General features: G+C 41.9%; 1 protein-coding gene across 3 annotated transcripts in view; it reads left to right on the plus strand.

Annotated features, from left to right (window-relative positions):
* GSG1L (GSG1 like) overlaps positions 1-24,566 on the plus strand; it is a 56,706-nt gene that overhangs the window by 23,925 nt on the left and 8,215 nt on the right. Inside the window, exons 3-7 of one of the 3 annotated variants that reach the window (XM_061473209.1) lie at positions 8,775-8,927; positions 13,024-13,135; positions 17,839-18,006; positions 23,637-23,704; positions 24,271-24,354. In XM_061473209.1, the coding sequence (XP_061329193.1) occupies positions 8,775-8,927; positions 13,024-13,135; positions 17,839-18,006; positions 23,637-23,704; positions 24,271-24,354 (585 nt within the window). The remainder of the gene's footprint in view (positions 1-8,774; positions 8,928-13,023; positions 13,136-17,838; positions 18,007-23,636; positions 23,705-24,270; positions 24,355-24,566) is intronic. The other 2 variants (XM_061473210.1, XM_061473208.1) reach the window with 2 other exon arrangements.

Raw genomic sequence — 24,566 nt, forward strand, 5'->3', positions numbered from 1 at the left:
AAAAAGAGGATAGATTTTCTAAAAGGACCAGAGACCTGCATCCAATGAAAAGAAATGTAACTGTGTCTTCCACAAGAACTATACACCTTCCAAGACAGTCCAGTAGTCCAATTCTACTGTCTTCTTGAATATTTTGTATTCTGCTTGCATTTTTCTTGATATATCTGCAATAGTGTATATACATACCTACGCAGACAAGTACCTGGGCACTTGTATTAGGAGAGTTATGATTAAATATACAGGAAAAAAAAAAGTGTTAGTAACATTTTATCTGTGTTTTCTTACACATCTGTTAAGAATCATTAAAATTATTTTTAAAAACTAAATAGATATACAAAGATAAAACCATGCTCAAGAGCAGAATTCAAGCTAAATTCTGAAAAAGGAAGCAGCAGTCGTGCTTCCCATGCTGGTGATGCCAGAGACATGGAGAACATTGGTTCTGTGAGCAATGCTAGCCACAAGGCCTGAACATAATTTACTTCTAAGCCCAGTGCTGAGGGTGGACTACAAGCCCTGCAATGTAGGTCTTCAAAGGGAAGCATTTAATTCAAATATGTTGATTAAAGCATATGAGATAGTCCTGATTTAGTCTTTTCCACTATATTATTCTACTCACTATACTACTACTACACCAGGAAAAAGAGAATATAAGCACAAAGATGTTCCACAGTCTAATCAGTGCCCTACATATGATTAAATTAAGAACCAAGCTCAGTGGCAGAACCATAAAAAGTCATAGAAAACACATCATCATGTAGAAAAGAATCATTTTATGATTCACAGCTCCACCTCATCTTTCAAAATAAATAAACTAATGAAGAGCTAAAGCTAAACAAAACCAAAACAGCTGGCATTTCTCCTGTCACCTAAGCAGTTTCAGGTATTTATCATACGGTCATGGACAGTGTGATTGAGTGCACCCTCAGCAAGTTTGTGGATGACAGCAAATTGTGTGGTTCAGTTGATACTCTGGAGGGAAGGAATGCCATCCAGAGGGACCTTGACACGCTTGTGAGGTGGGCTGATGCCAACCTTATGAAGTTTAACCATGCCAAGTGCAAGGTCCTACACCTGGGTTGGAGCAATCCCAGGCACAGCTACAGGTTGGGCAGAGAAGAGATTCAGAGCATCCCTGTGGAGAAGGACTTGGGGGTGCTGGTCGATGAGAAAATGAACATGAGCCGGCTTCAGTGTGCACTCGCAGCCCAGAAAGCCAACCGTATCCTGGGCTGCATCAAAAGGAGCGTGACCAGCAGGGTGAAGGAGGTGATCCTGCCCCTCTACTCTGCTCTTGTGAGGCCTCATTTGGAGTACTGTGTGCAGTTCTGGTGTCTTCAGCATAAAAAGGACATGGAACTGTTGGAACAAGTCCAGAGGAGGGCCACGAGGATGATCAGGGCTCTGGAGCACCTTCTGTATGCAGATAGGCTGAGGAAGTTGGGGCTGCTGAGCCTGGAGAAGAGAAGGCTGCGTGGAGACCTCATAGCAGCCCTCCAGTATCTGAAGCGGGGCTTTAGGGATGCTGGGGAGGGACTCTTCATTAGGGGCTGTAGTGATAGGACAAGGGGTAATGGGTTAAAACTTAAAGAGGGGAAGTTTAGATTGGATATGAGGAAGAAGTTCTTTACTGTGAGGGTGGTGAGGCACTGGAATGGGTTGCCCAGGGAAGTTGTGAATGCTCCATCCCTGGTGGTGTTCAAGTCCAGGTTGGTCAGAGCCTTGGGTGACATGGTTCAGCATGAGGTGTCCCTGCCCATGGCAGGGGGGTTGGAACTAGATGATCTTAAGGTCCTTTCCAACCCTAACTATTCTGTGATTCTATGTTTCGCAAACTGCAGTCTATTTATCTATCAGATTGTCTCATTTATTTTACAGTAACAGGTAGTTTTGGGTATCTCTGATGGCTTTTAGGATTATGAAGCTTACTTTGCTTTGATGAAACGTCTTTCACAGATCTGTGATCTACTTCTACCAGGTTTTTTACACTGCAGCACAAGAGGAGCAGGCAGACAGTCTGGTATGAGACTGCATTAACCAACTGACGGGCTGACTGCTCAGAGCTGAGTCCCTATGCCAGCCACAACAGCATGCTCAGTGTTTATTCCTTTCACCACTTCTTACTGATCTCTCCAATATTTCTAGCTTTCAATACCCAATATTGGAGCAGCTGAGCAGCAAATGACTGAAATCATCAGAAGAAAAGTGTGAGATTTACATGGCTCTTTCAAGCTTACTTTAATGCTTTTCCCCCAAAACATACACACTTCTCAGTGTGGACCTATTTGTTTATTGTTTTCCTATCTTCTCTCTTCACTCTTGTACTGAGCTTGAACAGAAGAGATTAAAGCGAGATTCAGGTGTCAGTTCCAAAATAGCGGGTAAGTATGGAAGATCAGAGCAGTGGCAGTCAGGGTTAAGAAACATAGGGACGGCAATATAGACCAGGAGGAACAAAGCAGACACGTCCAAAAATGCAGAGGAAATACCTTTCTGCTTAGGTAAACAGAACACCTTAAAAATTATTAGTGCAAAACCAGACACCCATTAGGTCTATGAAACCAGCACCTGCTACATGTTTGCGGCTGCCAAGTGTGCTCTCAGCATCACACTGCTAGCTCTGGAATTGAGCATTAAAGAAATAACAGATTTTTCCCTCATGTGGCGGACCACTGTGTCAGTGCCAAGGACTATGGATGGTCAGCATCTTTCTGAGAATTAGATCTTGATAAGGAATAAAGAAGTGCAAGAGGACCTCTGGGGTCACTCTTTCCACAGCAATCATCTCTGCTCCCTTTCACTTCCTTTCCCAGGAAGGGTGACAGCAAGGGCCTGCCCCCAGTTTTTCAGTTACTAAGTTCTGGGCGCCTCACACTGTTTAAGTCTAATGCAGTAGCTTACAGAGAGGACTTTCATCATCGAAAAATAAAGAGAAGGATTCATTCCCAGGTACTCTCTCTCCCATCTCCAATGCAAGTGTTAAATTCATAAAGCAGGACGTACAGACCCGAGGTTCTCAAAGGCAAGTGAGCATAAGTTAGTGGTAACACGAACAAGGGTAACAACTCCCCCATCTCCCCTGCTGCCTATGCTGCATGTAACATCGCTAAAATGACTCAGCAATCTCCTTCAGAAACAGCAATATTTTCAATATTTTCCTAGAAGAGATCCTTTACATGCAAACAAGCTCATGTTTATGGATTAAAAATGCTTTGAACTCTAACAGCAATTGCTCTGTTGGCCACCTCTTCAGTGTTGCCTTGAGAACATGTACTAATACTGGATCTTTGACAGTCATTTTCATGACCTGACCAGCATGGAGAAGCAGCCAGGAGGGGATTTCAATATCATTATTTCATCTGGAGACAAAACCTCACATATTGGCTTCAGAAGCTGTTAGCATAGTGAGCTGGCACCAAAAATCAACTTTTTTGATTTGCCAACAAGTATGCATAAAACTCTATGGCTGCATGTGAATGTAGGAGGCATAGATGTGTCTTTGAACTCTCTAGAACTGGTTTGTCAGCTGTATTAATCTCAAAAGCTCAACAGTAATTGGAATTATGGAGCTTTGTAGTTCCAGAAACAGCAGCAACTGCTTCTTTATCATCCTGCACATAATCCCATTTAGGTGGTATCTAAGTTCTTTGTATTTCAGTCCAAATTGCTAATGAGTCTGAGAATGGCTTTAATAACGCTACACTAAACAACTACGAATCACCTTTGCCTGTTATGGGGAAAAAGCACAGAAGAGCATGTCAGTAACTTCTCGACATTCGTGAGGTCAGTTTAACAAGAGCTCTCTCTCTCAGAAAAGTTGAAGTCAGCAACTGTTGCCTTTTTGTGACACAAAGTCACAGTGGATTTAAACAAAGAACACTTGATGCTTTGATATGTATTTTTGCTCCAGATACTGTGAATGGTTCCTTAATGTTTCTTACTCCAAAGGAAAAAGTCCAGATGCATAACGACAGAATAACCTATGACAACAACAGCAGTTATCCTAGTTTCATATTTATACTTAAGTTGGATACCAACCAGTCAAAATCAGCTCAAAACTCCTGGAAGTCATTAACCACACCATTCGTTGGGTTCCTTAATCACGAATTCACTGAAATGTGGTCTGATGCCTTGAGTTCTCAGCAGAATTTCTATGGCTTTTTTCAGAATTCCTATTTCAAAGGAAACTCACTGGGGATTCCTGACTCAGAGCGCTCCTTGGTGAGAGGTAATAGCGTGTTCACTCACAGTGTCTTCCCTGGTGATCAGGGCTGACCTGACACAAATTTACATTTTGTGAAGAACTTTTGAGCCCCGAGAGTCATTGCAGGCTGAGGTAAAGCTTCCTTACCTCACTGTCAAAAAAATATCAGTTTGTTTCATTCACATGAAACATCCTTTTGTTACCACGTTGTCTCTGGCAGTTGTACTTAACATGATCACCAGCTTTGCAGAAATTCATTCAGTATCTATGAATCTTCTTTCAAAATGTTGATGCTGCCCTCCACTGTCTGACAGAAATGCAAGGGACTGATCTTGTCAGATGGTTCATGATGTACTTGAGTTCCTAAAATTTCAGCAATCATATGGGTAACAGTTATCTTTTCATTCACAATGAAGAGTATGTTCATTTCGCTTGGGGTTGCTGGAAAATTAATTTCCTTGACATGTAACAGTGCTGATGCAGTGGCTAAGTCTATAGGGAGGTAGTACAGATGCTTTTCACCATGAACTCCATAGAGAAAACAATTTCTTGGTCCATTGTTAGGGAAATAACAATAGCTCAGAGACATGAAGTTTAGTAGTGTCGTTACTAGTTTACTGATCTTCTTACAAAATCAGAATCTCTGGACAATCATTGAAGCATAGACAAAAAAAAATGTGCTTCCAGCAGGACAATATATTCTTTTAGGCAAAGGTAGTGATCATAGAGTGCAATCTGTCTTGAGATAGACGATATGAAGGTGATATCACTCCTTCTGAGGTAGGAGTCCTATAATGTAAGTTGACTTATGTGAAATTTTTCGGTGAGGCCCAGCTTTGCCATCAGAAGTTCCAGGAGAGCAGCTCAGCCCAGGTCCTGGACTTCCAGTGCTTTTGCTCCACAAAGATATTGTCCTGAAGATGGTGACCCTTCTACGTCCAGGAATAGCTTCACATTCTGTGGTGTTCAGCTTCAGGACAACCCCACCTGTGACCCGCAGCACCTTCCCTGCACAACTAACAGTTAGTTTGATGAACAGGCAAGGAAAAAATCATAAAAGGGACGAAGACCAAAAAATGAGAGAAAGCCAGTGATCTATAAGAATACAGACCCTTGGATACAAGACATCCAGTTGGAAGTCTCCAAATTAACCAAGTTGTGACTCTTCTGAAGGAAAAATTTTTCACAAAAGCTAAGTTAGGCCATACAAATCACTGGAGCAGGGGACACAGGCTGGTTAGAAATAAGACAGACAGAACAGGTGACAGCAGAGAAGACAGAGAAAGAGAAAAATCCTCTGGAGAATTTCTTCCCTGTCACCTGGGATGACTGAGGTCTCCTCAAGAGAAGGAGCTCTCTACTTTGCAGGCAGGAGGCTGTAAGAGATTGTAAGTGGAAGTAAGTGATGCCAAGTGACTGCCTCATGAATCTCATGTTGAGAGAAGAGCTGTGGGAGATCACTTCACCATCAGCACAGAACAGAAAGACACTGTCTCCTGAATTAATAACCTGAATCAACTGTTCTGCTTCTGGCAGCCACAGGAAGATGCAAAATCCAGATATAGCTTGCACTTTCTGGGAGTTATTATTTCAGATTAAAATTAAAAATCAAAGCAGTTAGGACAGGACATACTTATAACCATGCAAGCACGGCATGTGTGACTTACTTTCCCCACACTAAATGTATTTTTAAAAGTCACAGAGCAGATACTCAGTGTACATAGTTAGACACAGAGAAAGACAGAGATAGAGAGAGTTAGACATATTCTTTCCAGATATAATCAGGGCCCCCTAAAACATGGTTTAGGGTGGAAGAGGCCTCTGGACACTTGAGTCCAAGCCCCTCCTGAAAGTATCTCCATCAGATCCAGCTCATCAGGGCCAAATTTTGTCTTATACTACCCTGTTCAACTCTAGGAGTCTGACTCTGTTATCTATATCCTTCCGTGAGGCAGCTGTAGACAGCAAGAACTTCAGCTTCTCTTCTATAGGATGAGAAGGTGAAGCTCTCTCTGTCTTGCCTTGTATATCACTCTGAAGGTGCATAAAGCTGCCTCTAGCAGTATCCCCTCACTTGTCTTCTGGACATGTTAACCTGGAACCTTCCTTAGAGACATGTGCTTCAGCTTCCTGTAATTTCTCAAGCACACTACCCTTGTGTCTACAGCATCCAGCTTCAAGCACTGTTTCATAGGTGGGCAACAGATAAAACTTGTATACAGCTGATGTACATCAACTGAACCCCCAAGCCATCAACCAAATCCACAGATCCCTTTCTGGAGGGTTGCACTTCAGTGTCACATTCCCCAATCTATACATCCATCAAGGATGACACTGTCCCAGGACAGAACCCAGCATTTTTCCTTGTTAAATTTCAAATTGTTGCTGATTTCTCAGCATTCAAATGTACCAAGATCTCTCTCTAAGGCCTGTCTACTCTCGAGGGACTAAATGTATCCTCCTAAGTAAGTATCAGCCCTCAAACTGTCTTGGTGTGTACTCAACTCCTGTGATCAGGTCATTGATAGAAACATTGAAGAGAACTGACCTTAAAATTGAGCCTGTGGAGCACCACTAGTGACTGGCCACCAGCCTGATGTTACCCCTTGACTACAACTGTTTGAGCCTGACCCTTCAGCCACTTGTTCACCCAAGGAAGTAGAGGACATAGCCACACCACAGTCTTGAGCTGCAGTCACTACTACAGCACTGCTCTTGTGTGTAGATACCAGCAGTGAGTACCCTCAAGAATTGAAACAGGGTAATAAACATCTGGGCAGATATGTTGTATATTACTCTTTCAAGTTTGGGCTGAAACATTTATGAATTAAAAATCATTAGTTAGACCTCTCTCCTGCCTCAGTTTATAGGCCAGGTTTACACGATCTAATTCTTTCCAACTCAAACCATTTCATCATTCCCTTGTTATAGAAACTTCTGTTTGTAATAAAATGAGGCAAAATCCCTTTTTAATCCTGCTGAACAGAACAACACCCTTACTGTTTCTCACTTTTACTTCTCTTTGGAAGAGTGTGCCAGTTGCCCTGATACCAAATTGACTGTGAGGTAAACAGCTGTATGCTGTTGATGCAACATTACCCATAAAAATGCATGCAGCCACTGTAAGAAATTAAAAGGTTGATTTGTTACTGTCTCTATAGTACTGTTTAAAACCTCAAAAGGTCAGATTCAGTGGCAAAAACAAATAGTACGTATTAATTAGATGCAATTATAGAGATGAGTTCCCAGAAAAAATGAGAGCTGGGATCAATCTGGTCACTAAGAGGGCACTCAAATATTTGACAGAAGTGAGACTGCATATGTGGTTTGATAAGCTCAACTATAGGCATTATCACACATATGTTCTTACAGTGACGAGAGAATGTATTAATATAAGTGAAGCCTGTAGCAGTCTCTATGGTTACAGCTAACGCTTTCTAATATAAGCCATTGTCTTCAGATGCTTAACTTTCCATGTTTCAACTGCTTAGGCTGAAATTTTCCATCACTGCTTATAGTTTCCAGGTGAATTCTCTAGCAATCAGGTTAGCAAATGCAGTGAAGAATTCTAGCAGATTCTCATGCTGAAACAGTGATCGGAAATTTGTCAGGGACTCGATATTATCATCTGTTCCCATTCTCTCAAATTTATTCATGGTTTGGTGACTTTAAAAGACTCAGCAGATCCTGCTAGAGGCTTTGTGCTCAAATTTCCAAATGTGACACCTACAGGGGATGAATCAGTCTCAGCCAGACACTACCAAATGTTGCCAGACTCACCTGTGCACAACCTCAAAGTCTTGCCAAACATGCAGTACAAACAGGACACGTCAACTCTGCCCTTCCTCCAAGGGATTGTACGTAGGGGCTGAGAAAACAGAAGGCAGTCCAAATTTTGTATCTGCAGCTCTTCAGCCGAGTTATAAAAAGCTGGCTCGACCCTACCTCTCTTCTGGCTGTCTTTCTATTGCTCCCAACAGCAGAGACCTGTGCAGTGGATCCAAACACCCCAAGTCAGAACAGCCATTCTGCAGGACACCAGTTTCTGTTAAACAGTTTATAGTAACATGCCCCAATGCTACACTATGATAAGTATCTTGAAACTTGGACTGAAAATACTATCTTTGAATGGTGTCGTGAAGAAAGAGGTATCCAAGCCTGTTCACCTGCCACCAGCCCACATCCTGTAAGGTATTAACATGCCATCACCACCATTAAATTTTGCTCATCCACGACACAGGGAGGGAAAATAAATTCTGTGTCCTATGCTTTGAGTTAGAGGAGTCAAGAGATTCTAGATATACCCAAAGAGGCTCTTTAGCCAAACTGGGATCTTAGGCAACAGCTTATTCTTTCTTCAGTAATCTTTACCACCCTGCCGCAGTTCACATCTTCATTTACCACTTTTTCTATTTTTCAGAGTTTGGGTGGTGGTTTATTTTAAATTTAAACTTTCTGAATACACAATTACTCCTAGATAGTCCTGATTTCATAATCAATTTTTAAAAACTTTAACCTCTTGCAAGTATTTACCAACTAAGTGACCAGTTGCTGCTCTTGTGCATTACAGGTGTCCTGTGGTTATCAGTAGTATCCGAGGTGTTATACATCATGCTGTTAGTCGTCGGATTCAGCCTTATGTGCCTCGAGCTCTTTCATTCAAGCAGTGTGATAGATGGGCTCAAGTTAAATGCCTTTGCTGCTGTCTTCACTGTGCTTTCAGGTATGAACCTTCCCTTTCCCTTTTGCCCAAGGAGCCACTATGAAACAGAACTCTAAGACTTTGGCAGAATAGAAGCCAGGGGCTGCAAGAATCTCTCATCCCCATTCAGCTACTGCATTTTTCACTATAATTATTTGTTACTTTGCAACAAGGACTGCATGATAAATTTGCCTCTTGTCAGCAAAAATACGTATTCCTGATTTCACAATGGCAATGCAGCCTTCCCCCAGCCAGCACAGGCATTATTATGGCCAAAGTCTGAGCTTCCTTTTTCAGCATCATCACACTGATTATCCAACAGAAAATGAAAAAACAGATAATGTTGAAAATTTCTTTTTTCCATGTTAATCATGAAAGTAGGTAAAGGTTTGATGCTTCAAACCAAAGAAAGGAGTCATTTTGTTCATTGGGAGAATAGAGAATGAAAAGAGTTCTATAATCACACATAGGAACAAGCCCAATAGTAATGTGGGGACATGTACATCTCTTGGAACAACTGTTTCAGCCTATTTTCGTGCTCCCTCTGTACTTGCAACCTTTCAGCATATGAACTTGAGGAATTCACTTCTCTGAAAGAAGTTATCAAATCTAACCATGTAACCAAGTGCCCCTTCACGTCTCTGCTGGCAAAAAAAAACACTTCCCCAGATTTATACAGGCAAACAGCCACAGCTGGCTTTTCTGAGCACTCCTATATGGACTTCTCTGGCAGAAAGAACTTCTGCAATAAAAGTTCATTTTATTCTGCTGTATTTCAAGCTGAAGGAGATTGTAACAGGCAGCGTACATTCTGTAAAGGAGTTTGTATCTTCAGGGGTAGCTTGAAATTGTGAAATACTGGTAGTGGTATAAAATTTAGATCAGATGTAGAGCTGAGAAAACAAAAAAAAAAAAAACAAAAAAAAAAAAAATCTGGTAAAAAATGCCAAAGCATATTTTTGATCTTTGGATGTAATCTGGATTTTTAAAAAAGTTGGTTCCATTTTCAATATCAAACTGTATGGAATTCTCCAGCATTCGAGCTATTGTTTCCATGCTGTTCTCTTTCTCTTTACCATTAATCACAGTTTTAAAGTTTTGTAAGAATTATGAAGTTTTCTTTCCTACACATCTTTCTATTTTTATTTTTATCCTTCCCTTTTTATAAGTACATTGTCATGATGTTCCAAATACAAATTTCAAAATTTCACAGAGAAAAAGGATAGAAAAAGAAGCAAAAAAGCCCAAAACCCCAAAAGAATGCTAGCTGTTCTTTTCAGTGACAGAGTTACCAGAGGAAAGAAGAAGAGCATCTTTATTTAAACTTAGCATATTTATAATGACATAGCTTAGTAGAAATTAGGTAACAAAGAAGACTTTGCCTTGGAGCAACAGACCTCTCGTAAAATTAATGCTAGAATTTACTCCTAAAAGTGTGATGGGATCTTCATATCCTCATAGCTCAATATCTAAAGGTGAGGAAAAATTATGCTTACAGTGTGGCCACCTATTGTTTTTTCTTTACCTCTTATGAGTCATTAATAGAACCCCAAAACATCATCATTTTGGTATCCCTCTAAACCTCATACAAATTAAAAACCTTATATATGTCTCTCATGTAATATTGATAACAAAGCATTTTAATTAATGTGATATATTGTATAAATAATATTTTTGATAAAGATATCTGAAAATTCTTTCAAATATGTTGTATTTTCCAAATTTAGTTCCTTAAGCTCTCCCATTACAGACACCTAGGAACAGCTCTGTTCTGCAAGTCCAATGATCTCAAGCCAGCAATAAGCGGTCAGTGTTTCTGCCCTCCCATCACTCCAGCACATCATATTATCAGGACCTGTTGCCCTGGACCTCGTGGGTGGGCATACAGGCATTTTGTCCTCTGCAGCCTTTTGGAGGAGGAGCTGATCTTGTAAATACAGCATTTGTTGATCTGTTATAGGCATTTCATTTTATCCAAAATGTGACCATTAGAAAAATACTATAGGATATCCCCATGGTGAACTTGGCAAAGCAAATCTAAAATAGACCAAACCAGTGGGTGGTATCAGGAACAAACCAAACCAAAAGTGCATGAAGCTGCACAATGAAAGAAGGACTTGTATTGTTTTGCTGTATCTTATACATGATATAAAGCCACTGACAGCACAGCCAGGCACACGTCTGCCCCCAACCCTCCACACCTGAGGCAGGTAAAGCAATGAATGCCAAGTTTTCACTGTGGTCCCTGTGTTACATATAGCAAGACCTGCTGATGACCTCCTACTCAGCTGTATCAGTGGACTGTCATCCTGGCCTCCCACACAGCAAAAGGTTTGAACATTGCTGAAACCCCATTAAGGTTTTGCATGAACAGAACAGATCAGCTCTTCCCTGTGTCAAACTTCCTGATGGCTCTGAGTGACTATGACATATCTCAGGGCAGTCTGTAATATTTTGTTAAGGTTGAAAAATGACTGACAGTAGTTATAGGAACAGCAAACCCCAAACTTTAAGATCAATGCAATAACTGTAGCTGGAGAAAATCCACTGAAAAGTACAGCAAGCTCCCAGTGATCTCTTTAAATTAAATATAGCCAGAAACCAAGGTGTGTACCAGTTTGCTGTGCTCCCATTAGGCCGCCCACCCTGCTGAAATATTTCTTCTCTTGTGAATTGCTCTTTCCACCTCCTAACTTCGCAGTGTGTCACACCAACATGAAGCAGCAAATCACCACAGCTTCTTGTAATAAAATGTCTTTGTTCAGCCTCTGCAGTTGTCTGTATCAAATACAACATTCATCTTGCTGAAGGTCCTGCTTAACATACCCACAACACAAACATGACATTCCCCATCTTTCCTCCCACAGAACTGCCCTGAATCATCAGCATGTCTGTGAGACAAATGAAATGCTTTAGACCCTGAAAGTAAGGGGGAAAGAAGAACCAAAATTTGGATCTGGGGAGGGAAAACCAGGATCTTCCACATAGAGGAAGGGCAACTATGAAAAAAAGTAGATGGTCAGAGACAATAGTAAATGGCAACTTCAGTTAAGGTGCAAAGTGAAACGTATGGGACTGCGTTGTACCCCACCATGGCAGAACATCAGTACTTCTAAGTGCCTTGAACTGTCGTTACAGCACAAGGGGGTTTTTGACATCTGTAGGTCCAAGGTCTATTTGGGATATGATGCCTCTGCCCTACTGTAGCTAACTGCCTGAACCCATGCTTTTTGTGAGCTCAGCTGGGAGCATCATTCTGCACTATCGAGGTACTAAAGCAGACACACTCCCAATTATTGTAGTTAGAAAACTATCTCCAAGCATCAGAGCTGCTCCTGGCCACCACTTCCTGAAAAGTGGGGTTTGACCTTCTCAGAGATGTCTAAATGTAAAGTTCAGGCAGGTTTTTTTCTGCTTAAGCTGAAGAACCATGTTGGCCAGCTAAGTGGAAAACTCAGACTACCCTGTGGTTTAACTGCAACCCTGTTCTTTAGCATCATGGTGAGTGTCTAATCTTCACCCAGCTGTAGTTATCAGCAAAATATAAAAGCAAGCATCATCACCATTGTACCATCAAAAGTATTCCTCGAGTGTCCTCTTACCACACATCATCAGGAGCACTGAGTTCACTGAACTTCCCTGGGTAACTTCAAAGTGTTTTATAAGTGTTCAAATTTATAAATCTTGGCAGCTGTTCAGATAAAATATCATTGTTTGGCATTAACACATTCAATCTTGCATTGCCTACAGAAGCCTGTCTCGTTATTCTCTTACCTGAGGCCTGTCTGCAATGGGCTAAGTGAGATAACCTGTGGGTGGCATACTCCTGTTTTGCAGCAGCAAGGTTGGTGGTGATGCTAATTGTGCAACATTTTCTTCAACGGTTTTCTTTCTTTAACTCTTCTCTTATTGAGAATTCAGTACGATGTAAAATAATGAGCTTTCAGTCACACCTTTCCTCTGCCCATGCAACTCCCTCCTCCACAGTAGAATAGGAGGCATGAAAGTACAACAAAGACTCTTCTGGAGCTTTCAAAGCACTTCCAGCAGCAGCTATCTCACAAATTATAAAAAAAACATTAGCACAGAGAATCCTAATATCATCTCTGCTTCTCAGGTCTCTTGGGGATGGTGGCACACATGATGTATACTCAAGTTTTCCAAGTGACAGTCAGCCTTGGACCAGAGGACTGGCGACCCCATTCATGGGACTATGGATGGTCCTTCTGGTAAGTGTCACCATTAGTTAATAGCTTTCCATTTCCAACAGTCTGTTGGGAGACTGTGCATACACCTCAAATTTTCAGGAACACGCATAAGCATTCCCAGCTGCCAGAATGCTATGAGCAAAAATTCACCATGGCCGTGCAATTGCTGAGGTGTAGAGGACAGTTATCAGTGACTGTGCAGCAGCAGCTGTGCGTACCAGCAGGTACATAGCATTAGTAAATAAACAGCACCCACAATTACCAACACAGATTGAGCACTCTCATTAAAGTTCAATTTAGGTACATAATTACCATGGCATTTCAGAGACTTTTAGCTGGTTTTGGTTGGGTTTTTTTGCTGTTTTTGTTTTTAATTAATGTGTCAGTTGAACCTTAGAATGCAACTTTTAACACAACTGCAGAGGAAGGTATGGTGCTCCTGACACCATGCTACTTCCCTGTGGATCATGGAGAGAAGGCTTACAAAAACAGGCATATTTTAGAGACTGTTTTTTTTAATTTTTTTTTATCTTTCCCATTTATCTTCTAAGAATCACATGAAACTAATCTGGCCAAGATATGTCAACTGTGTTATATTGCTTGCAAGTTTGTAAGAAGTTTAACGAGCACAGGAGACTGTAGAGAACAAAAATACCTGCAAACAATATTCACATCCCTCTAGAGGCATGAGCCTCTTCACATGGCTAGGCAAAATACATTCTTTTTTTCATTTCTAAATATAGAGCTTTATTTTTGTTCCATCTCAAAGCAGATACAACAACCTTTGCTAATGTCAGTAAAAACACAAATACTTCTTATGCACAGTGCTGCAGGGCATTATCAGCCTTTCCTTCTCCCCTCACTATGCTGTTCTTCACAGGAGGAGTTACTAATATTTTAGTAACATGTTGCAAAATATAAATCGTATTATATTTCATGTATAGCTTATTTTGTGTCTCAATAACGAATATTTACTGCATATGAACATGAACTTGTAAATATACTGTGTTAATATATTCATAATATTTATATAAATATTTATAACAATGATGCCATAACAATTGTATAATTATTAATATATTTAAATAATAAGGCAAATTTTCTATTAATTTGTCTTTATAATCTATTTTATTTACTCCAATACTCAAAATTCAGACTGTTGTTAAAATGCCCAGCATGATAATGCACTCATTAGATTATTCTCCTTCATCTTGTGAAAGACAAGAAACCTCTTGCTTCATGGCTCCCATAGGGCATTATGAGCCCTCCCTGGGCCCTCTCATCCTACCCAAGCTCCAAGCAAGCTGTTCAGAGCTCAGCATCCCATCTTGCAGTGGATGGCAGCTCACAGCACTGTCTGCTATCCTAACCACAGCTTTGTCCAAGAGCAGATGAGGCATCCCCTGCCTGTAGCTCTGCCCAGCCACCCATAGCCACAGCAGGCTTCTGTTTAAGGACTGACCCTGGGTTAGGCCTCACTGTGGAGGATGATTCCCACAAGCAGGGAAATATGTGGGAGCAACCTCAGCTCTTCCCAGATTCCTGATACAGGACCTCAGTTTCACTCCTTGCAGTGACTATTGGTTCACCCTAGATAAAGCCAAGCTCACTCAAGCCATTGCTGTCACAATGCAGCATCTCAGATTTGGTAATCTCTCTCCCCCCCAATACCTCCCAAGGAAACATACTTACCTATGCAAGATGCTGGGCAAGGTGCAAACCTCAGCTCAGGCATGTCTCCCCTGGGACAGGTGTGAACAGCAGCAGCATTTTCAGCCTGCAGTGGTGCTCAGCAGCCTGAGGGAGGCCATGGAGTTCCTCATGCCATGCCAGTGACTGATAGCAGACCTAGCAAAGGAAAGTCTGAAATTTAAATTCAGCAAAAACATTAGTTTCCTTCCAGCTAACAGTGAACCACCCCTGCTGAACAGACAAGAGAGGTACAGCCTCCCCTGGCATCACCCAGACTTGATCATCTTCTTTAAGAAGGGCTAAAAACAAATGCCCACCAAACCTGGTGGACTTTGGAAGCTCTGCACATGTAGGAATTTCCTTCTGTTTCATCTGGGTTCAGGTGATGACCTGAAGCATGAGCCTTAAATACCCTTCAACCAGCAGTGCAAACATCAGCATTATTTACCACCTTCTCTAAAAAGCAACACTGCAGCATCCCACCAGACAACCTGTCAGAGCACAGGGAATCGTAACACCACTGAAAAGTGGGGCTAGGAAACATTGGCCAAGAGGCAAAGAGTACGAGCGGAGATCCAGACTGCCGTTTGTTTTCTAAGTTTCAATGAGAAAACTATTTTTTGTGTGATTATTTCCTCTCTCTCGAAAACGAATGATAAAAATCCCTCTCCTCAAAATGAGGAAGGGCTGCTTCTGATCTGCTCAGATGTCCCAGGGTTGAAAATGCACCTGTTATCTTACTGTGTTCCCAAGCCATTGTCAAAGCCTGGAGGCTGGTCTGTGCTCTGGCACAAGCCAGGAATGGGTCAGGGGGTTCTCCAGGTAGGGGGTTTCAGTGGCTCTGAGGAGCTGCAGGTGTTCACACTCAGCCTCTCAGCCTTCCTAGGAAGGAAACAAGCACTCAAACCTGAGATGTTTGAGCCAACGTACAGCCCTGAGCTCAGCTACCAGAGGCACAATAGGTACAGCCCCATCACAACTGGGACACAGCTGGTATTGCTGTTAAACAGGTCTTCACCTAAGGTCAGATGTAACTCTTACAGGTAGGAGAACCACTCTTTACACTTAAAAATAAATAATACTTAATGGAAGTCCATAAAACCTAAAACGTATCAATAGTAACTGTCTCATTATTACGATTTACCAAATGCCAGACCTGAGGTCACACTGAGGGTCTTCATTCTGTATTTCCTTCTCCAAACCTTTCAGCATTTCTGAGTCAATGATTAGAAATTATCAGAGATTTTCAAGAGAATCTTTTCTCTAAATGTCATTCCTCACCAACAACCAGGCACAGTGAAGCATGTGGTTTCAGCTGGCTTCTTCCTTGATATTGTTTAGGAGCCCAGCTGGAAACATTTGGAGCTGTTGGAGCTTCTCCACACACTCTGTGTAGGACGAAGACACTTGCCAGGCTTCCCTGTGCCTGGATACTCACATATAGCATGAGTTTTCTTTCCACATCTCCACCCAACTGTGGAAATCCTAAAGAAATTTCATCACCCCAGGGTTCCTTCTCGTTTGATTGCATCTGGCAAACAGGTTCCAAAATGACTAGGAAAGGGCTGCCTTCGTGCACGTCATTGCCATGGGAGTCCCTAGAGGACTTGTTATGCACTGAATTTTGAAATCACTGAAATGTGCCATTTCTGTTTACTTGAACGATTTTTTTCCCCCAGATTTTTCAGTTCATGAATATGTGTTCTTTTTCAAGTTTTGCCTAATTTGAAATGAGAGATTGTTTCCTTGTCTGCAGAACCTGTGCAGAATGGGAAAACGGCTCATGCTGAGGGCTCTGTTGATAATGCGTATTTATAAGATAATGCTGCTATGGCTATATGCTTTCCGTTCTGCATAATTTATATCAACGTTCAATTCGGTTATAAAACAGGTGAAAGCAAGGAGCAAGTAAAGTATGTAGCTGACACAGATGCTTCAGTTAATCCAAATTAGTTAGGAAGCCACTGCAAACTATATGTGGCTGGAGCTGATGGGCTTAATGTAAAGTCAGGACAAGCCTGAAGGCAGGTAAGTTCTGCAGACAAAATGAGAAATTCAGTGCTTTTTCTGTAGCCCCATTTCATGCTCAAATAGCATCTAAAGTTCTCGGGGCTATGAGTTCAGCCCCACCCCCAGCCACATCTGAACTTGAGATCAGTGAGGTAAAGGCAGGAGGGGAGATGTGCAGGGAGGGCAGAAGGCACTCGGGAGAAACCCAGTCCACAAGCAGGGAGCAGGGTAGCTCCAGCTGAGCTCTCTTTGCCAGGACACACAGAACAACACTTGCTGCTGTTCCAGCCTGGCACTGAGGCAGTCGCTTTTTTATCTCCACTTTCTTTCTCCCTTTGTCTCCCTCTGCTCCTGGTTGGTACTTGCATGTATCCCACCACTGGCTGACCAAGATTGCACACTTGGAGCACTGCCCTCAGATTGGATCTCTGGACAAAATGGAAGTGCTGTCTTCTATTGTGGTCAGGCTTTCAGAGGCCAGACACAAGCCAGGAATGCTAGAAATGGCCATGAGCCAGGAAAGAAGGAAATACAGTAGTGTGGTGAAGGCATAAAAAATGTGCTAAAAACCATCCCTGCAGTATTGTTGTGCCGAGTCAGTCTCCCATGGATGCTGGAGAACTCGCACTGGTCCAAAAGATGTGCTTTCTGAGGCATTACTCTTTCCAGGAGTTCATTACTGGTCTATAGATTTTAGCATTTGTCTGTGAGGCTCTGAAACATTTCAAAGGGAAATCAAGAGGCATTGGACTCTTCTGTCAGAGTGTAGCGAGTATTCATGTTAGCACTCTGTCATACAGTTCTCTATGGGATGAAAACTGTGCCCAGCCCATGACCCACCATCCTTCCTGCATGCCTGAGCACCTGCCACAGGTCCGTTGAGGTAAGATGAGAAGAACGGGTTTGTCACCACTGACTTACCTGCCTAGTAGCATCCTGTGTATGTGTGTCTCTTAGCGTCAGAAATATACTATGAGCTGCTGTCTTAACCCAGCTCTGTCTGCTGGTTTCTCTCTTCACAGTCTGGCATGGGGCTCTTTCACCTGCTGCATGGCGGCCTCCGTTACTACCTTGAACTCTTACACTAAGACTGTCATTGAGTTCAGACACAAGCGCAAAATCTTTGAGCAGGGCTTTCGAGAAGAGCAGAACTTCCTAGACCAGGAAGCCATCAAGTACTTCAGAGAAAGGTCAGTGCAGTCAGTTGCTCAATCAGTGGAGGTTCTCATGGACTCTGCTAGTCTCAGAAAATCCAAGCTCTCACCCATTCTGGCACATGTGGGTGAAGCCTCTGGGATACTTGGAGAAGATGTGTGTTAAAGACAAACACAAAAGATCCTCCTTGGTTTGTTTTTTTCTTAACTTTTGTGATGTCCCAGTGCCTGCCTTTTCTTACATACTCATTAAAACACGAGACTGACAAGTCCTTACAATATGCATCTGATTCATAGGAATTCATAAGAAGCTATGCTGCTAATGCAAGCTAATTTTCCCTCTCTGGAAAGGTAAAATTGTGGGGATATAACAAATGTTATAGCTATCCTTTCTCAGCATGTGTAATAGGAACCTCCCAATAATCCAAACAGCTGCCAAGACATTTTCCAGACACCCCTTGGTCACTTTGGTGTTGCCATCTTCCATAGTCACATGCCCACAACCCGTCCTAGCCTTCCACAGAACCCATCCTCCTGAACTCCTCCACACAAATATACCCCATACTTTATATCCACACAGTGCCGCACACACTGCTACCAGGGTCTTAGATGAACTCTAAGTCCTGTCTGAGCTCCAAAGGTCCAGAGACACTCCTTTATTCTGCCTGTCACAGCACATTGCCCATCCACCACACTGCTGGCCCCATGAACTCTTGGTTGGCCCATGTGGCTGCACTGGGATACTTGCTGCCTTCATTCTTCCATGAGAAGGTTAAGGCTTGGCTTAAAATTGCAGAATGTGAACACACACAAATATTGACCTCACACAGCCAGGAAGGTGTGATGGACTCCATAGGAGTACCTTCACAGAACGAGGAGCTGATAGGTACAGAGAACGTTCACCAAAAGCCTATTGTTGGAAGTAATGTAAAGATATTTTGGGAACAGAAAACATAAAGAGGATTAATTCCTGTTCTTCTGACCAATTTGGCAGTTTTTCAGTGGTGGAAGAGAATGGTTGGGAAGCACTAAGGAGACAGAAGATTTGAAATGATCAGACATTTCAGTAGCAAATTGAGGAGGTCTCCCGAGGAGGAAGAACTAGAGAACTTCCATGCTTATATTTTGCTTTGGTTACCCAGCCTTAACTAATAGACTGTTGTTGCAGTCCAACTTCCTAAATTTTCACTCTATCTTTCAGACAATCTGGAAGGATGAGAGAAATTATTCAAACAACCATGATTTTCCTAATTTTGCATTTAGAGATGACAGTGAATTTTAAAAAAAATCTGTATGTGAGAAAAAAACCCAAACAGTGAAGAGGAAGTGGTCAGTAACAGAAATCAGCACTCAGTGAGGGAAGACAGACGACCGCATTACTGAAGTGAGAATTGCAGATGAGAGACGGGCAGAACTCTAAGCAACAATATGTTGAGTTATATTGGGAAATGCTAAGAAAATTTGATAAAGTACTGGAACAATAAACAGCAAAAAACATTAACAACAGAGAGGACAGTAATCCTCTTTATCTCACACAGGTATTGTCTGGTTTTATTTTGATTCCTCTTGCACTCACCATATTACACATGCCCCATTTCTACATACATGTAAATCAGTACCACACAACACACAATCAAATCCATGTTGGACTTGTCATGTGAGAGACCTTCACCCCAATACGCTAGATTAACAGGTGAAGGGCCTCAAAGAATGGCAACTGGCCAAATGCAGCATAAAGGCTTTTTCATGTCTCTTGGAAGGAAGGTTTGAACTTACCTAGGCAGCTAGCAGGATATTTAACGCACATATGCCCAAGGCAAGTGAGAAGTCCCACCCTGGCAGCACAAACCAGGTTTTAATCCTTATTTTACATGTATTATTCAAAACAAGCTCCATACTAGGCAATGTGCATACAGGACAGCCTGTTCCTTTATACTGGTCAGAGCCACCTTGACCAGTATACAGAGACAGTGCTTTGTCTCTACCGCTTGCTTTATGACCGGACTGCATATTTTGTTCTGTCCTTCCAGTTTCTTTCCTCATTTTGAATGTGTGTGAACAGTTCACTTGTTGGTCACATCCTCCAAGCCCCTCCACATGCACTTGGCAAACACAGCTCAAGCATGTGGTGTTCCCAAACTTCATGATTATGACTTTCTTTTTTTATATCAGATTATTTTAATTGTTGTATCTGAATACATAATAAGAAGCCCAGAGTCAGTGTTACCATGGGATCATTCCAGAGATTTAAAGCTGTGCAGCATTACATCCTTTCTTTTTTTTTTTCTTTCATTTAGTGCATTCATGATTGGCTTCACTGCTGTGACCTGGGGATACTCTGAGACTGGGGGGTCCAGGGGTCATTAATTATCAACACAGTGTTGCTACACGCTGTGGGTGCCAGCAGTCCCAGCAAGCACACAACTTCCCTGAGCTCTGAACTTCTTGCACAAATAGAAAATAACTTAAATTTTTTTCCTTCCTATGCATATACCCTGGGATACTTCACATTCCCTCCTACTCCTACACCTCCGTGTTCCTTTTCATATCTCATAAATAAAACCCTCCAGCCTGCCTTCCTTCCAGTTACTTTGTACATATCAGTACCCTCTTTGCATGTTCCTTTGCCTCATCACACATCCAGCACCCACTATACATCTAGCCTCTCTGTTGAATAGACTTTGTGCAATAGGCAGCTTTGTTAGATCAATATATTTCTAGTGAAAGTTAAACCTTTATCATTATTCCCAACAGCTGCAGTTTAACTTCCAGGTGACAGGGAAGAAAAGCATTAGCCCATTTTGCCTGATAAAAGTTTTTTGTTGGAATATTCTTCTCCAGGCCCCTGCTCCCAGAGAAGAAATTTGCTTTATGAAAAATACTGACAGTAAAATCCTGCTAACCTTGCAAGCACTTTCTCAAACATTGTATCATTTTATTTCACTTAATTTTAATCACGTGGAACTGCATATAACAAGGGACACATTAGATGAAAGAGCTGAAATGCTCCCTTGAGAGTTCCCAGTTCAACAAGTGTATATATACCATGTTCACCACTCAGTGCCAGGGATGCAGCAGACAAGCCACCTCAATGCAGTTTGCTGTCCTTCCCCACACACACACACACACACACTTCTCCACCAGCTCATCCCATCCCCTCCCCTTGTATGTCAGCCTCGGACAGCCTTCAGTACTGCTGCTTTTTAACCTCCATCTCCGCATCCTAACTGCTTCAGCTGTGAATAACATAGGAAAGACCTTTAAAACTACATGAATGCATGTGTACACCCCAAATGCTGCTCCACTGCCTGGTTTGACTCCACTTTAAGCAGTGCATAGAGTTACCCAACCCTAAGTCCACACAGTCTATATACAGTTAAATTCTCTGACTACCTGCAACTGCAAAGACACAGACTTTGCCTCTCAACAGCTAAGCATCTTTCTGTTTCCATCACTGGGAAAATATTTAAAGAGCTGCTGATAAATCAAAGAGTCATGGTGTTATTCAACAACTATTTCCTTCCCAGACATGAGATACTTTGAAAAGTCCAGACAACATAGATTCTGTAGTTCACACCATAAAATCAAAAGATTATAGCTCTTCAGATATAAAAGATATGATAGCCCTCAGAGTAACTCTAAGTAGAACAGGTAAATGATACAGGCTTGGAGGTATTACTCATGTACTAAGTGTTCTATAAAATTAGCAGTAGAATTATCTGTAACGTCAGCTTTCAGTCTTTGTCCTATTATTGATTGTCCTCCCTTTTTCTCTGGTTTTCCTTTTGACTGACTATTTGGCTATAATTTTTGCTCATCTTTCTTATTTTTTCAGTTTATTAAGTGTCAGTTCATAATAGGTACCTGTCTTCCTTCCCTCTCAGTTTCTCTTTCTGCTCTGTTTCCTATGAATACTTTTGCCCCATATAACCTTGAGCATGGTCCATTGTCTGCAGTTTACCCCAGCTAGCAGTGGAGGAACCCTCCACATACCTTTCTGCTTCCTTTGCTCTGAGGATCCTTCCAGATAAGTCAAAAGGGACAGGGATTCCTTGTTCTCCCTATATAGTTTGATAAGCTATGGTTGTAGCTATGGGAAAGAAGATCTGGAGCAGTGGAACATAGAGGCTTGCATAAGAGTACATAAGGACTGAAGCCTGGGGTTAGGGATAGAGAGGAAGAAAGGGTGGAAATAAAATCCAGGTGAACCTGTGGAGAGCTAGTCACTGCCTTGAGCAAGGAATAAACAGTTAGTGAAGTGATACAAGAAAACTTGAATTACCCACTGCCCTCTTTTATTATTGACAAGAGGAGAAAGAGTAGCAGTTTTTGGAAATATGCCCATGCCTGGTCAGGCTGTCTGAGGCAAGGAGTGTTGAACCCCATTAGAACTAAAGGCCCTGCAGACAGGGGTAAGGAGGTTAGCCCACCCTGGTACCAGTGGGAGAGGGGAGCCAAGAGATCGCAAAGCCCTGTCTCCAGTCTGATAACCCTCCTTTTGTAACTGTGAAGCAAATCTCACTTATCAGGTGCTGTTTAACCAACATATAAATTTAGCAAGTAAATCTTGAAGAATCAGCCTTCCACTGTTCACTCATCCATAGCACAGCACTTGCCAACTTGCAGCTGTCCATCAACACCCATTGTGGCTTTGCAGCTGATTTCACAACATTTTTCTTGCTGACTGAACCCTTACTCTGATCTGCAAAACCAACCCAACATCAGGCAGATGCTACTGGTGAAATTCTGGAATGAACTGTGTTCAAACTGCCACCCGTGCAGACAAAATGTCTCTGCAGGGATAAAAGATGTAATTTTGAAGTGCTAGGAGCAGCTTGAAACAGACGGCAGGACCGGAGCTATTGCAGAAAGAATAAATTAGGACTATTCCCAAGACTATGAGAATTAGAACTTTTCGGATCATCATTCACATATGCTATTTTTCATTTCTCTGCTGTATGTTACTCACAGCTTGCTTTCTCTAACTCCATTGTACTCGTATCTGTTGTGCAGATCATATCAATGCTCTCCAAAGACATGCCAACCTTTTGCTCTGATTTCCTCCTTGGTCACCTAGATAATCTAAACAGGTTTTGAGCTACTGACCTACCATACCTCCCATTTACAGCATCAGTATCTTTTCATATGAACATCAATGAGAATTTTCAATATCTGACTATTTACCTTTCATTAGCACACAGGGATAAGTGTAACATTCTGCCTTGGATTTATTCTGCACTTTATTCTGCAACACAGGAAGGTTTATCTGCAGAGCTGTTCCTTCTGAAAAATTACATGGACTGGCACTTAAATGGTGTAGCACTAGCAACATACACACTTCCAACACACATGTACAGTACAGTGCTGTTAGTTCCTGATGCTTAGATTCATCCTGAAGAGTAAAAGAGTGGGAGAGCCACAGCCCTGAACCCCTCATTTCTATTCCCCGTGGCCTCTTTACATGAGATTTCCCCTGAGAGGGGCAAAGCCAATAAAACAGAGTCCTTTGTGAGACTATTACAATCTCCATAACGGGCCTGGCTGGCTATAGATGGAGGAGCCCCGGTATGTGGTACTCTTATTGATTTTGACCCTTCCATTTCTGTAAATTTTGGGAGCAGCCTTTGTTTCTGTTAAAGGTGCTACTTCTATATTCTCTTTTCCAGGACTGAGGAGGAGAGGGCTGAGGCTGGGGACCTGAGGTTACAGTGCCTCCATAGCTGCTCCCCAAATAGTAAGTGACCATGGCTTGAATATGTCCAATGATACGCAATGGCTTGTACCATCCCCACACTGGCTCCTTGGGGTTAAGAATAAGGTTTGCAGTAGGAAGCTACAGAAATGGAGGTTTTGTAACTTTCCCAGACAGTGTTGCCCAAATGATAATCAACTAGCATATGAACAGTACAAAATTCTCCAGGATTCAATTTAGGATGTGCACATATCCTATAATTTTATGTTATCTCAAGAAGCTGTGACTTCATAGTAGTTTAAAAATATGTTCTAATTTACACCTGTATAACTTTCATTATCACTACCTTTTATTCATCTATATTTATCACCAATTCATGATGATGCATGCTATTGAATATGAAGTGATTGAAAGCAGCTTTGGTAGACAATAATGTTAGTCTAATTAATGCCATTTCTTGCACTTATTCAGAAAATTGCTATGCTTTTATTCAGCATTTGCAAAAATTCTTATTTTAAGCTATGGAATCAGTGGTTCAATGTACGGAGCAGTATTGGAGCATGGCTCCTGCCCTGCTCTGAATACTATACTTTTCCTTTACTCTCCAGGAAAGATGTGTGCAGTTTCATGCATCTATTTCCGTGCAAAGAAAGCAAGTGATTCTTCATTCAGCAGGAGGGAGACTTGGGAAGGTGACTTGCTGTCTCTGCGCTATTAAAATTTGGAAACCTCATAGCATTTTGCTGCCTCTGTCTTGCTGAGATGCACATCTCAGCCACGTACTTATGGAAGCTTGGTGTTCAAACCCTAATAATTGAGGGTCCTGATCCCTCATCAGACCTGCTGGAACAGCTCTCCAGTCCCACATCACTGCAGGTGGTCTACCTACAGGCATGATAGTGCT

This window comes from Pezoporus flaviventris, unplaced genomic scaffold (assembly GCF_033815535.1).
Source record: "Pezoporus flaviventris isolate CSIRO_AGI_PZ_B2104156 unplaced genomic scaffold, CSIRO_AGI_Pfla_v1 ptg000078l, whole genome shotgun sequence".
In the NCBI taxonomy this organism is placed as follows: domain Eukaryota; kingdom Metazoa; phylum Chordata; class Aves; order Psittaciformes; family Psittacidae; genus Pezoporus; species Pezoporus flaviventris.